The sequence below is a fragment of the Calidris pugnax genome, unplaced genomic scaffold, assembly GCF_001431845.1.
Source record: "Calidris pugnax isolate Ruff unplaced genomic scaffold, ASM143184v1 scaffold219, whole genome shotgun sequence".
NCBI lineage: Eukaryota > Metazoa > Chordata > Aves > Charadriiformes > Scolopacidae > Calidris > Calidris pugnax.
Window position 1 is genome coordinate 3,913,757 of NW_015094507.1, and position 14,394 is coordinate 3,928,150.

Sequence of the window (14,394 nt, forward strand, 5' to 3'; positions counted from 1 at the left end):
CTATCAACACCATCCTACCTTTGTCACGTTCTCAGCAGGTCCAAAACAGTGACACCACACACAGGGACGCTCACATCTCGCCACACCACGCGGCACCTGCAAGCATGTGTAGCATTCCTCCTGCTGCTCTGTAGCTCCCGGCAGCATTGTGTCACTTGAGGACAGTGCTCTCGGGGATCAGAGTATGCCAGTAGAGTTTAGAATCAACAGCCCAAATAGAGTTTTACTCCTGTGCACATCTACTAAGGGTTTTTCTCCTCAAATCCCCTTCAATGATAGGGATGCAGACCTAGCTGCTGGGGAACTGCCAGAGCCTGAGACAGCCCCAACAGGACACACTCTCATTGTGGCTGTGACTCTTCTAGATCACCTCTCCATGACTACGCTCCCTGCTTGTCAGCCACCCTGGACTCTCCTCTAATCATGGGTAACTTTGACTTTCAGTGCTGGTCAAACATATCCTCTCACCATTCCTCAAAGCTGAGGCTTAGCAGCTGAGGTTACTTCCAAGTTTATATAATTTAGGCACTTTCTCCTACTTTTTTTCCCCAGAGTTGCAATGTATCCTGGCTTCCTCAACAAGTTTTTAAAGAGTATTTTCATCTGTATTACATGTACAAGTATAAATATTCCTCAGTAAGGGCAAAAACCACTGTCCTGGTTTGAGCGACACAGGATTAAATTATCTTTCAGTAATTTTACTTTTCAGCAAGGTCTCTCCTATTTTTTAAGGGAAAACTGCACTTTTAGGAGCCCCTTGTGTCTGAATTACGACAATATTTACTTTACAGCCAGCTGTGGCATGTGGGTTTCAAGGTCTCAGTGTTTTTGAGCCTTGCCAGGTGCAGGGGTGAGGAGGAGCGAGGCCCGGTCACTTGGCCCAAGCTGCCGACAGGGTTATTCCATACCGTGAACAGCACATTCAACATAAATTGGAAAGTTTGCTGAGGGTTTTTTTCTCTCCCTTGATGGCTGCCACCCTGAGAACTCCCTGCCCCGGTGCCGGAGCCCTGAGCCCTTCCCTTCCTCCCGAAGCCCCAGCGCTCACAGGGTCCCACAGGGGCTGTCCCTGCGGGGAGGGCCCCACATTCCCTGTGGGGAATGGGCTGGGTACAACCCCTGCCTATTTTAGATTGGTATTGGGCTCAACACTGGTTCTTTAGTGTTATTAATGTTAATTAGTTAGTCTTATTCTATTAAATCCTTGGGTCTCCTTGTTTTTTTCAGATTCCCCTTCACAGGTGCTGAGGGATCACTGGGTCCATAAGACAAAAAAACATTTGCAGGTTCTTCAAACCGTAACAACCACTGCAACAGGTGCCAAAGAATCCAGTTGCTTCTTCCAAACTCTGTGGTGATTTGTTAGGGCCTGTTGCTCGTGCCTAAACAGGAGAGGAGCTGGGGTATGGGTAGTACTGTCTTTGGCTGATATTTGGTTTTGTGGGGTGGTTAGATGGAGGAGGCTACCGTGAATATCAAGCAGTTTCTACCTGCAAGTGGCTTTTCTTTATTCACTCTGTTATTTAAAGCAGATCTTTTGCCTATTGCCAGATACAAGATATTAAACATAATGATGTCCCTTTACTTACTGTGAACTGATTCAACAAGGAGACAAGATGTAGCCTCTACCTAAAAATTTCCTACCTAAAAAATTCATACATTAAAATGAAAGAGACAGTATTTACCCATAAATTGCAGATACTTTGACACAGTAAGTTTTAATGGAAAGCTGCAGAGCTGGAGTAACACTCACCATGAATAATCCTGGGGCAGAGAACATCACAGTTAAAAGATGCTATTTTGTGTTCCTTACTGTAAGTACACCTTGCTTACTTGTCTTCTGCTCACAAGCAACTGTGTCTTAGTATTTTTACTATCCTGAGCAAAATAAACATCTGTAGCAGACTCATGATTGTCCTTAGTGTAAAGCACACAGTATTTAAATGTAAGGAAGCCAGTCTCAGACAAGGACTTTCAGAGTATCTTACATATTCAAAAGTGTACACTTCTGGGATATGTAAGGCGCTTTTTTTTTTTTTTTTTTTTTATTATCATTAGAACATATCTTGCAATGCCAAAAGACAACAGCCACTATTAAATTTTCACTTAAATGCAATCTGAATACCACTGAAGACACAGCATACAGGTATCACCTACAGACAGTTACATACAAAGGTCATCATATGTGCCAGCTAAATCTACCCCTTCTCTTTCTCCGGTTTTTCTTTTTACAACTGGACTGACATAGCTTTTAACATTCACTCATTTTGGCAAGTACCCGTGCCGTCAAACAAAGGCCAATGTACACACATACTGGAACAAACTTACCAGAACCTAAAATTTCTTCTTTTTCACAAACAAAAAAAGGCTTATTCCAAAGTAGATTTGAACAAATTTCTCCAAAGCAATTCTAGCAACATGCAGCCCTGATTGTCCACCTTTGGCTTCCCTTCTTTTTAAAAATATTAGATGTTCTTTGATAAAAGGCACATTTGGCAGCTACTAAAACTGTCATGCATCTGGCATGATATGGTTTTTTTATTTTATTTTTCCCTTTCAGTTTTTCAGCCATCTAGTATAGGATTTCACATTCACTGGCTAGAAAGTAAAAAAAAAAAAAAAGTGACTTTTTAAAAAAAAAAAGGCTTTACTTTGCCTTGTAATGCTGCAGCAGTTGGCTACTTAATGCACTATTTTAGGCAAAAGGGAAATTTGCTGTTAATAGAAAAATGCACTTAAGGATTTTTTTTTTAATGGAAAATAAGGCATCGAATTTACAAATGAAGTTAAAATGGCTTTTGTTTTTACAACTATATTGGGCCACAGATTTCTCTCCTTAATGAATAAGAGCTAAAAAGGCTTCAGCCCATGCATCCTCTACATTTTGAAATGACAATTCAACAACTGAAAAACAGTATTTTGATGTGGGGGGGACAACCCATTAGAATTTGCAAACTTTTTAATATCATCTTAAAACAGTCTTTTTGAACAAGTCTCTCCTTGCTGGCTGGGAACCAGCAGCAAGGAACAAGTCAAGGAGGGACTATGACGTGCTGCAGCAAATTGCACTGCTCACAGCAGCAAAGTACTAAGAAACATTATGTTTAACTTTCATAGAATTTGTGAGACAAACATTCATGAATGTATTGAGCTTAAATTTCAGCAGTGCTAGCAATACAAGTAGTAGAGGCTGCCTCTAAAATGCCACACTAGGTTGAGACAACAGCCACAGAGAAGGTCACTGAGGCTTATTACACCGCACCGGTGTTGCACATAGCCTGCTGCGAGGCAAATTTGTTCCAGCACCTCTTCAAGCTGAAAAGAAACTTCCTTGTAGGTAACAAAATAAAACCTTCTCCCTGAAGCACAATAATCTACTACCTTCAATAGCGGTACCTCCAGTGAAATCACCAAGCTGGAATCAGACCCGGTTCAACAGGAAGTCTAATTTAAGATACACACATAAGAAAAATAATTAAAAATCCCACGATGTCATTTTAAATCTTGAATGATCTGAGACAGACCTCTGCCCCCAATTTAAGAGGGGCATATTAGGGAAACAGGTTAGCCCACACTGGAGATGGCTTCTTGAGGATGGTATTGATCCCGAAGTAGGATGATGTTCTCCATTAGCAGACAGTTATTGAAAAACTTTGCCTGGGCTGCTGAACATCATGACAACAGCATGTACCTTGGGGTCACCTGACAGCACAATAGCTGACTTTCCAAGCTGCATGCTGAACAGACATAAATGCATGGCACTTGCAAAATCATAGAATAGTTTGGGTTGGAAGGGACCTTTAAAAGCCATCTATAGTCCAACCCCCCTGCCATGAGGAGGTACATCTTCAACTAGATGAGGTTCCTCAAAGCCCAATCCAACCTGACCTTGAATGTTTCTGGGGCTCGGGAATCTACTACCTTTTCGGGCAACCTGGGTCAGTGTCTCATCACCCTCATTGTAAAAAATATCTTTCTTATCTAGTCTAAATCTTCCTTCTTTCAGTTTAAAACTGTTACCCCTTGGTCTATCACAACAGGCCTTACGGAAAAGTTTGTCCCCCTATTTCTTATAAGCCCCCTTTAAGTATTGAAGGGCCGCGATAAGGTCTCCCTGGAGTCTTCTCTTCTCCAACAAACAGTTGGGGCTAAACACCCCCAACTCTCTGCCTGTCTTCAAAGGAGAGGTGCTCAGCCCTCGGATCATCTTTGTGGCCTCCTCTGGACCTGGGCCGCGATAAGGTCTCCCTGGAGTCTTCTCTTCTCCAACAAACAGTTGGGGCTAAACACCCCCAACTCTCTGCCTGTCTTCAAAGGAGAGGTGCTCAGCCCTCGGATCATCTTTGTGGCCTCCTCTGGACCTGCTCCAACAGGTCCATGTCCTTCTTATGTTGGGGGCCCCAGAGCTGCATGCAGTACTCCACATGGGGTGTCACCAGGGCAGAGCAGAGGGGGTGAATCTCCTCCCTGCTGGCCACACCGCTTTTGATGCAGCCCAGGATGTGGTTGGCTTTCTGGGTTGTGAGTGCACATTGCCAGCTCATGTTCACCAGTTCTCCCAAGTCCTTCTCGGCAGACCTGCTCGCCATTCCCCAGCCTGTATTGACACCAGGGGTTGCCCCGATCCAGGTGCAGGATCTTGCACTTGGAATCCTTCCAAATTCCCAGAGGGTTTTTCTGAGCTAACACACAATCATGACACTCTGGAAGAAAATGAACAAACCCAGGTTATGTTCCACTGTTGCACTAGACTATATATAAAGAAGAAACCTTGATGTATAACAGCACAAATTGTTAAAGTTCACCTGTTCACCTGTAAGTTCGCCTATAAAGTTCTGCTGAACTCTATAATGTTGACTGCAGTTTGCAGCTGTTTAGGCTGATTTTTTTTTTTTTTCTTTCACATCAAAAAAAAGTGACTTTTTAAAAAAAAAAAGGCTTTACTTTGCCTTGTAATGCTGCAGCAGTTGGCTACTTAATGCACTATTTTAGGCAAAAGGGAAATTTGCTGTTAATAGAAAAATGCACTTAAGGATTTTTTTTTTAATGGAAAATAAGGCATCGAATTTACAAATGAAGTTAAAATGGCTTTTGTTTTTACAACTATATTGGGCCACAGATTTCTCTCCTTAATGAATAAGAGCTAAAAAGGCTTCAGCCCATGCATCCTCTACATTTTGAAATGACAATTCAACAACTGAAAAACAGTATTTTGATGTGGGGGGGACAACCCATTAGAATTTGCAAACTTTTTAATATCATCTTAAAACAGTCTTTTTGAACAAGTCTCTCCTTGCTGGCTGGGAACCAGCAGCAAGGAACAAGTCAAGGAGGGACTATGACGTGCTGCAGCAAATTGCACTGCTCACAGCAGCAAAGTACTAAGAAACATTATGTTTAACTTTCATAGAATTTGTGAGACAAACATTCATGAATGTATTGAGCTTAAATTTCAGCAGTGCTAGCAATACAAGTAGTAGAGGCTGCCTCTAAAATGCCACACTAGGTTGAGACAACAGCCACAGAGAAGGTCACTGAGGCTTATTACACCGCACCGGTGTTGCACATAGCCTGCTGCGAGGCAAATTTGTTCCAGCACCTCTTCAAGCTGAAAAGAAACTTCCTTGTAGGTAACAAAATAAAACCTTCTCCCTGAAGCACAATAATCTACTACCTTCAATAGCGGTACCTCCAGTGAAATCACCAAGCTGGAATCAGACCCGGTTCAACAGGAAGTCTAATTTAAGATACACACATAAGAAAAATAATTAAAAATCCCACGATGTCATTTTAAATCTTGAATGATCTGAGACAGACCTCTGCCCCCAATTTAAGAGGGGCATATTAGGGAAACAGGTTAGCCCACACTGGAGATGGCTTCTTGAGGATGGTATTGATCCCGAAGTAGGATGATGTTCTCCATTAGCAGACAGTTATTGAAAAACTTTGCCTGGGCTGCTGAACATCATGACAACAGCATGTACCTTGGGGTCACCTGACAGCACAATAGCTGACTTTCCAAGCTGCATGCTGAACAGACATAAATGCATGGCACTTGCAAAATCATAGAATAGTTTGGGTTGGAAGGGACCTTTAAAAGCCATCTATAGTCCAACCCCCCTGCCATGAGGAGGTACATCTTCAACTAGATGAGGTTCCTCAAAGCCCAATCCAACCTGACCTTGAATGTTTCTGGGGCTCGGGAATCTACTACCTTTTCGGGCAACCTGGGTCAGTGTCTCATCACCCTCATTGTAAAAAATATCTTTCTTATCTAGTCTAAATCTTCCTTCTTTCAGTTTAAAACTGTTACCCCTTGGTCTATCACAACAGGCCTTACGGAAAAGTTTGTCCCCCTATTTCTTATAAGCCCCCTTTAAGTATTGAAGGGCCGCGATAAGGTCTCCCTGGAGTCTTCTCTTCTCCAACAAACAGTTGGGGCTAAACACCCCCAACTCTCTGCCTGTCTTCAAAGGAGAGGTGCTCAGCCCTCGGATCATCTTTGTGGCCTCCTCTGGACCTGCTCCAACAGGTCCATGTCCTTCTTATGTTGGGGGCCCCAGAGCTGCATGCAGTACTCCACATGGGGTGTCACCAGGGCAGAGCAGAGGGGGTGAATCTCCTCCCTGCTGGCCACACCGCTTTTGATGCAGCCCAGGATGTGGTTGGCTTTCTGGGTTGTGAGTGCACATTGCCAGCTCATGTTCACCAGTTCTCCCAAGTCCTTCTCGGCAGACCTGCTCGCCATTCCCCAGCCTGTATTGACACCAGGGGTTGCCCCGATCCAGGTGCAGGATCTTGCACTTGGAATCCTTCCAAATTCCCAGAGGGTTTTTCTGAGCTAACACACAATCATGACACTCTGGAAGAAAATGAACAAACCCAGGTTATGTTCCACTGTTGCACTAGACTATATATAAAGAAGAAACCTTGATGTATAACAGCACAAATTGTTAAAGTTCACCTGTTCACCTGTAAGTTCGCCTATAAAGTTCTGCTGAACTCTATAATGTTGACTGCAGTTTGCAGCTGTTTAGGCTGATTTTTTTTTTTTTTCTTTCACATCAGCACTCTAGAGTAGTACAGCAACTCAGCCTCCAAACAAGCATGTTTCATTGTCCATCATCCCAGGCCACGCCAGACCATCCAGCGTAATTTTACCAAGGAAACAGCATCATTAAAATGATTTCATTTTCTATGTGAGAAGCATTGTCACTAATGTAAACAAGGTCCAAATAAGAAGTAATTCCAGACTAAATAATTAACACAAATAAACATGTCATTACACAAAACAGTGCCTTAGCAGTTATACTCAAAACTTCTAAATGCAACAGGTTTGATTCTCATCCTGACCTTCCTCTTTGCAGCTGAGACATCACCATGATTTGTGCACTGTATGACTAACCCATTCTGCTGAGCTCCAAAGCATGTTTAAGTTAGGTTCTTGCATGGTGACCATTATTACCTGTTGTCCAAGTACCTCACCAGTAAAGGACTTTTATCCGCAACCACAGAGATGCGAAACAGCTTTCCCGATTTCACAAAGGGAAACAGAGACCTACCGACATTCAAGAAATCACTGATTAGCAGGGTCCATGTGAGGTCTCTCCTTCTAGCTGAGCAACCTACCCACTAGATCATTCCTTCTGCCTAGTCTGCCTTGACTGCAAAATAGAAATAGTGTACAGAAGGTCAGAAATTCTAAATTTAAGGAGTTTTCCCTGGTAATCTGCTGATGAGCTAATAATTTAGATGACATTGCTAACAGTAGGCCTATCACGGCATTTATATCCAAAGGACCGATAACCTAAATATGCATCCTGTAGCTTCAGGGTTTTCACAAAGCTCCCATGTAGTGTTCTCTTCTGAAGCCAAGGTTTAGAGATCTTCACTTTTTCTTCTTTTGCCAGGAAAATATTTCAAAACAAAGTTGTTAAAGACATCAAAGAAGGAATAGAACTGACAAATTTCAGCATTTGACTATGATGAAAACTGTTGTTCACGAAATCAGAGAACCTTCTGAAATGTAATGACCACACTAGAGGACCAAGGGGCACTGCTCAATGGCAGTGCAAAAAGCATTAAAAATGGTGATTTCCACCATCATTCAACTAACACCACCTCTAATGACACAGCTTTCCAAGGCGCTGAAATGTATTCTTCTTCCAAAAAGGAAATGTTGTATGATTTTACTTTTTTTCATGAGCCATATTAACTGAAGATGAGATACTTTACACTTCATATACATACTGCACTGGAGATTATAGAGCTTCGTTTCTTCAGTAACTGCCATGCATTACTGTCACAGTATTGTCTAGAGTTGAAGAGCAGTACACAGGTTTATGGATAATCCATGTCATGATACTTATACCAGTACATGTGTATTTTGGACACAGAAAGCTACTGCAACGGTTAATACAAGTTTGAATTTTTCTAACAAGTGTCATACAGCAGGTGTGAGAAATTTTATAACATATAATAATTTACCTTGGGAGTAACCCAGCTTCTCAGGTATTACTAAATTATTACTTTGTAATACATGCCAAAACCGATTTATCTTTAGACTCTTATTATTAAAATACATACACTGAACTAGGAAAAATACGTACCACAACATGTGCTTTTATCCCCTTCAGTGCTTAACTGAAAAACTGAGTTGTACATCTGTCTGTGTAATAATTTAACGTATGTCAGCCAAACATATCTGTATCTTTATTTCAATTAAATTAAAAACAATCTGCAAGTATATTTATGCAACCTTCACTATATACACATGATTTATGCAACTGCAAGGCAATTCTATGTATGCTGATTAATCTACTGTTAGTAAAACATGACAATAGCTATGGAAGTTTACCAGTGAGTGCTCCTTTTCACAAGTGCCTGTTTTCATGGCATGACTGAAAAAGAATAGCTACTAGCCATGAAATGGATTATCAGTAAACCTTAAAAAGAATGTGACATAACCTAGCAGAGATTAACAGTCTCCTAAATGTACTAGTATATTCACTTCGGATGATAGTGCTGCTTTTAAAAAAAAACCCTTGCTGTCCTCTTAATGATGTAAGACTTTAATCTCCTCTATCTAAAGAAAGCAATAACTAGACATTATGCTTCCTGGCAAAAATTTATTTTTGAACTGGCACCATAATATTTCAGAAAATAATAATAAAGTACCTCTTTGGTGAAGCCTAGGTACCCCCTACCACTCATTGTAACAACTTGTAAACAGGACTGCAATACAGTGCTTGGCCTTAATCCTAGCTCAGTTAGGTACCACAGATCTTCCTCACAGTCCTTCTCATAATTTTAGGAAGGTATTTTAAAGCAGGGAGTAAAGCAAAGAAAAAATTAAGGAGGATATAAACTTCCCTGTTTGAGATTTTTAAAAAGTGCATAATGTTTTCATTCCATAAACTGTGCCATTGTAAGGAACCGATGGATACCAGAGTCTTTTCTTTCCTGTACTGGACATTATTGATCACTACACAAACACAGTCTCTGCTCATTGGCCAAAGAAGTCCCTCAAGTCTGTTTTCTGGTACAATCAGTTGTCCAACTACTTTAGAACAATGTCCTGCATACTAAAACAAGAATAGCAAGTTAACCGGTTTTTCCACTAGAACGTCTTTTTTTGCAATCCCATTTCTGTACACTGCATTTCCAATCCATTGGAGAGTTTTTAGTGTTTGGCATACACATCCCAACTCCTTGGCACCACCAGGTTCAGTGCATCCATTGCCAGCAACAGACGTAGCACCAGGAAAACGCGACTCCCAGCGCAAGGGATAGTTCAGGAGGAATGGGCATTCTCCAGCAATGGTGGTCCGTCTCGATGCATCGATGGGTGTGTGTGCTCCCTTTTGTAAGTTTTTGGAGGAAGCTTTGGGATATGTTGAGAAGTGCTTTGTCGTGGAGGAACAGGTGGTCCAGCAACAGAATGGAGGTCCACATCTTGTGGTATCAAAGGTGGTGATGGAAGATGCCTCCGTGCTACATGTGGAGAAGGTGTCTGAGGGGGAGTAAATGGTGATGGACTGTTTGGGAAAAAGGTGTTACCAAGTTCGCTTTTTCTCCCCAGTGGTGGAGGCTGGAGGTGTAGTGGTGAGCTAGAGAAAACATCTGGAGTTCGCACAGGTTCTCGTGGTGGTAACACAGGAGGGCTTTCAGGGGGGTCAGAGATGCAGGTCCGGTCAGGTACTGAGTACCTTGGTGAATACACTTTAGAGGTTGGTTGCCTAGGAGGGATTGCTGGTGGGCTGTCCAGGTGCGCAGAAGTAATCTGAGGTACACAAACATTTCATTCAGTAAAGTTTTAGAGTGATAGTAAAGAAGAGGACCCTACTGTGAAATGGAAGCAGAGCTCCTGCCATGCAGATTGCTCTTATCCAGTTAAAAAGGAGGCCCAACAAGCAGGTGCAGAATGAAGATGGGGAGTAAGGAAGCAAAAGGGAGTGGTGGTGCCTGAAAAACATGTTTTTCAGAGTGATGCAGACAGAAAAGACAGAGACTGGATATGCAGGGGGAGAGCAGGGTTTTTTCAATACATGAGTAAACAGCCAGGGATGGAAGGAACAAAGATGCACAGAGAGTGACAAAGGCAAGGCAAAGAATGGTCAAAGCAATAATTTCCATGCTAGTCCAAGGTCTGCTTGCTGAGTAGGTCTGGACATCTTCCATCACCTCCTCAGTTACAAGCACTTGAGGTGGGTAATAACACCAGCTATTTCTCCAAGAAAATTAGGAAAAGGGAGAGGCAAATGAAGCTTAACAGGAAAAAAATAAACTATGCTCAGAAGATGGAATTAAGTAGTCGTAATTATTGAAGTGAACAGTTCCCAAGCTGCAGAGCACAGTGACAGGGTAATTGGTCTCCAACACCCTACCACATATAGGACGTTTCCAATTAAATGCAAAAGGAAAATGTAGCAATGGGTTAAGCAGGCAGGAGCAGGATAGGTAATCAAGCAGGGAAAAGAAAGCACTGAAAGCATCAGTGTCAAATATTCTAATGAACCTTTTCAGAAGACTGAAAGGTTCCATCATTCCTATTCTTCAGTTCTTTACCCCCACTTATACACTCCAAAATGATACTCTTGGACAATTATCATAAATGGAAACATCTGACTGAAGCCTCAGGTTCTTACAGGCAATATGAGGGCCCGAGCAGAGTGGAACAATAGATAAGACACTTCTAACCCTAAGTTTAGTTTCCCTCTGCTAACTTTCATTTGTTCGGGATCAGGACATAAAGAGGCAGAGCTGTGAAGGCTTGAAATACATGGCTGCTTGCTCTTTTACATACAGTTCCTCAAAAATACATGTACTATCTTTAAGAGTTACTTTTCTATCATACCTTGCCCTCGGCTCCGAGAAAAAATGCCCTTTTTTCTCTTTACTTACTTTTGATGGGGAGGATTCAGCTGGGGCAGACTCTGGTCTTCTTCGTGGAGGAACCGGAGGGGGAACATGAGCTTCATCTGAATTTTTGGTAAAGTTTATGGAAGACACAGAAGCAGATCCTAGTAGACATAAAAAAAGAATCTTGATAATGATGAACTTTTTTTTGACTCAGTATATTTCCTTTATTGCTTCCAAAAAAGGTGTCACAAATAACAAAGTAATTGCTGATAAAAAGCAGAATGAATCGAGAAGGTGTTAAAGAAAGACAATGAAACAACCCTCTAACTTGCAGCTTCCAGACAAACTGCTTTTCTGTGCTGCAATCATCTCTGCAGTCATCAGTCTGTGCACATGCTTAAGTAATCCTCAAAACCAAAGCCACACCACAAAGTTGTTCTTGTATCACAACAGCACTAAAACAGTATCGTAAACCTGCAGTCAGTGGGCCAAACCAACAGTGAAGAAATATCTTCTTCTGAAGAGGTATTCCAGAGACCTCACTTGGACACTCAGCAAAGTCATTGTTCTGCTAAGCAACTTCTGCTTTTAGCAAGTCATTTGACCTCCTTGTGGCAACCAGCTGAACACAGGACTAACCTTGTACTTACTTTGAAAGCCCTCCCACAGGACAGGAGGCTACGTCCACTAAAATTACTGAAATCACATACTAAAATACAAGATTTCTAGTTTGTTGGTGAAGTCAGAAGAAAAAGTAAGTGTGGACGGGTCCTGATAGATTTAAAGCAGGGAAATACTGATTTTAAGTTGTGCAGGAAAACCATCCATGTGCATGAAAACCAATTCAGAATGATGGACAGCAGAATAAGGCTCACAAAACATCCATTTTTACTCTCACCATCAACCAGATACTCACTGAATCCATTCACCACATATACTTAAATGAATAAAACACATTGAAAGCTTTTTCTGCCACAAGCAGACAAAAGCAACTATTTCTATAGTCGCTTTTGAAGACTTAAACATTATTTCACCTGTCTAACACACACATTCTTAGTAGACTATCTATTAGCACCTACTTGCATGAAATGGACTTGAAGGATCAGAGTCAAACACACTGCAGGCATCTGTGTTACTCGAAGTGGCAGAAGCAGGGGGAGGGGTCAAAGGTGTTCGGGGAGAGTTTGGTGCAGATGCTGTAGTTTCAGTTTCAGTCTCTGGGATGCGGCTGTAACTAATTTTCCTTGGCTCCTGTTGCAGTGGTGTAGGATGTCTCATGGTACCTGGTCTTGGATTAGAGGGACGAACACCTGGAGACTTGAGAGGATAGCTGTATTTTTTGGGCTGAAATGACAAAAAACAAAATCAAAAGCCCACAAAGTCACCAAAAAGTAGTTTTATATTTAATAAGTTAGAGATCTACAATGACTTCTGCTATCTGTGAAAGACAAATGTAAGCATTTAAAAAAAAATAATACATTGAATACTAACAAATCTTGGTGGAGGCTTGACATTTCGTGGCTCTATCTCTAGTGACTTGTTGAACAGATAATCTGTAAATTCTGTCTCCATGCTGTTTCCCATTGGATTCAGGTTTTCAAAAAATCTCTGAAAGATAAGAAGGTAGAAATCTTGTCAGCTAATACTGTTTGTTTCTACTGCACAAATGATCCCAACTGTTCCAGAGAAGAGAGAAAAAAAAATGCTGGAGTCAGAAGCAATGATAATTTTTTAAGTTATTAAATCTATATATTGCCAGCCCTTTGCTGGGCATTGCTACTGCTATGCTTTGCCTGACAAACAACCGTGCAAGTACCCTAAATACTTTCTGCAGTGCAAAAATCAGACCAGGTTAGCTCAAACACATACTTCAGAATAAGCTGTATGCTGGTGGACGAGAAGCTGGACATGAGCAGGCAGTGTGCAGTTGCAGCCCAGAAGGCCAATCGCATCCTGGGCTGCATCAAAAGATGCGTTGCCAGCAGGTCCAGAGACCTCACCTGGAGTATTGTGTGCAGGTCTGGAGCCCTCAATATAAGAAGGACATGGACCTGATGGAGCGGGTCCAGACGAGGGCCACAAGGATGATCAGGGGGATGGAGCACCTCTGCTACGAGGACAGGCTGAGGGAGCTGGGGTTGTTCAGCCTGAAGAAGAGGAGGCTCCGGGGAGACCTAATAGTCCAGTACCTGAAGGGAGCCTACAGGAAGGCTGGGGAGAACCTGTTTAGAAAGGCCTGCAGTGACAGGACGAGGGGCAATGGCTTCAAGCTGGAGGGGAACAGATTTAGACTGGAGATTAGGAGAGGGTTCTTCACTGTGAGGGTGGTGGAGCACTGGAACAGGTTGCCCAGGGAGGTGGTTGAGGCCCCTTCCCTGGAGATATTAAAGATGAGGCTCGACGAGGCCCTGGGCAACCTGGTCTAGTCGGGGGTGTCCCTGCTGACTGTGGGGAGGTCAGACTAGATGACCTTTGGAGGTCCCTTCCGGCCTGGGCAATTCTATTCTATGAGTCTATTTTTACGCTGATGCAGGGAAGACTGCTCTCAAAACGCATTCTGTCAGACCCTGGGGAAAACAAGTAGCAGAAGAAAGTCTTGCAGAATCTCTTAAGATAATCTGTCCTATGATTCTCTGAAAGTATATAGCTCAAAAGATATTAAAAAAAAAAGAAAAGGAAGAAAGGAAAGCAAACAGAGAGAACTGTCTAGAGAACACCACAGACCAAGGAGAACAAGTAACAAGAGAAAGAAAAATGTATCACCACCACCAACACATGACGTAAACACAGTACTACCAGGTAAGCCTGGAATCATAAAGACAGTGTAACAGATGAGGAAAAGACAACTGGGCTCACTGGACAAATAAACAGAGTGAAGGACAGTGAGAATCTGGTAGTTTTTGTTCCTGTTTAACACGGATCAGTAAGAAGATCTACCTACCTTGCTGGAGCAAAAAAACTCCAGACCCCGCCAACCTGCAAGCATTGAGCTTTCTGCCCTTTCTTACAATGAGATATTTTATGACAGGCCTT

General features: G+C 42.2%; 1 protein-coding gene across 5 annotated transcripts in view; it reads right to left on the bottom strand.

Annotated features, from left to right (window-relative positions):
* Window positions 1–2,026: 2,026 nt before the first annotated feature.
* Window positions 2,027–14,394, bottom strand: part of SOS1 (SOS Ras/Rac guanine nucleotide exchange factor 1) — a 64,564-nt gene continuing 52,196 nt past the window's right edge. For 4 of the 5 annotated variants that reach the window (XM_014964527.1, XM_014964529.1, XM_014964528.1 and 1 more), the window contains 4 exons: window positions 12,853–12,969; window positions 12,441–12,705; window positions 11,404–11,522; window positions 8,321–10,282 (listed from right to left, as the gene is read on the bottom strand). In XM_014964527.1, coding sequence (XP_014820013.1) covers window positions 9,794–10,282; window positions 11,404–11,522; window positions 12,441–12,705; window positions 12,853–12,969 — 990 coding nt within the window. In that variant the 3' untranslated portion in view covers window positions 8,321–9,793. Of the gene's footprint in view, window positions 4,228–6,520; window positions 10,283–11,403; window positions 11,523–12,440; window positions 12,706–12,852; window positions 12,970–14,394 lie in introns of those variants that run through there. The other variant, XR_001414348.1, reaches the window with a different exon arrangement.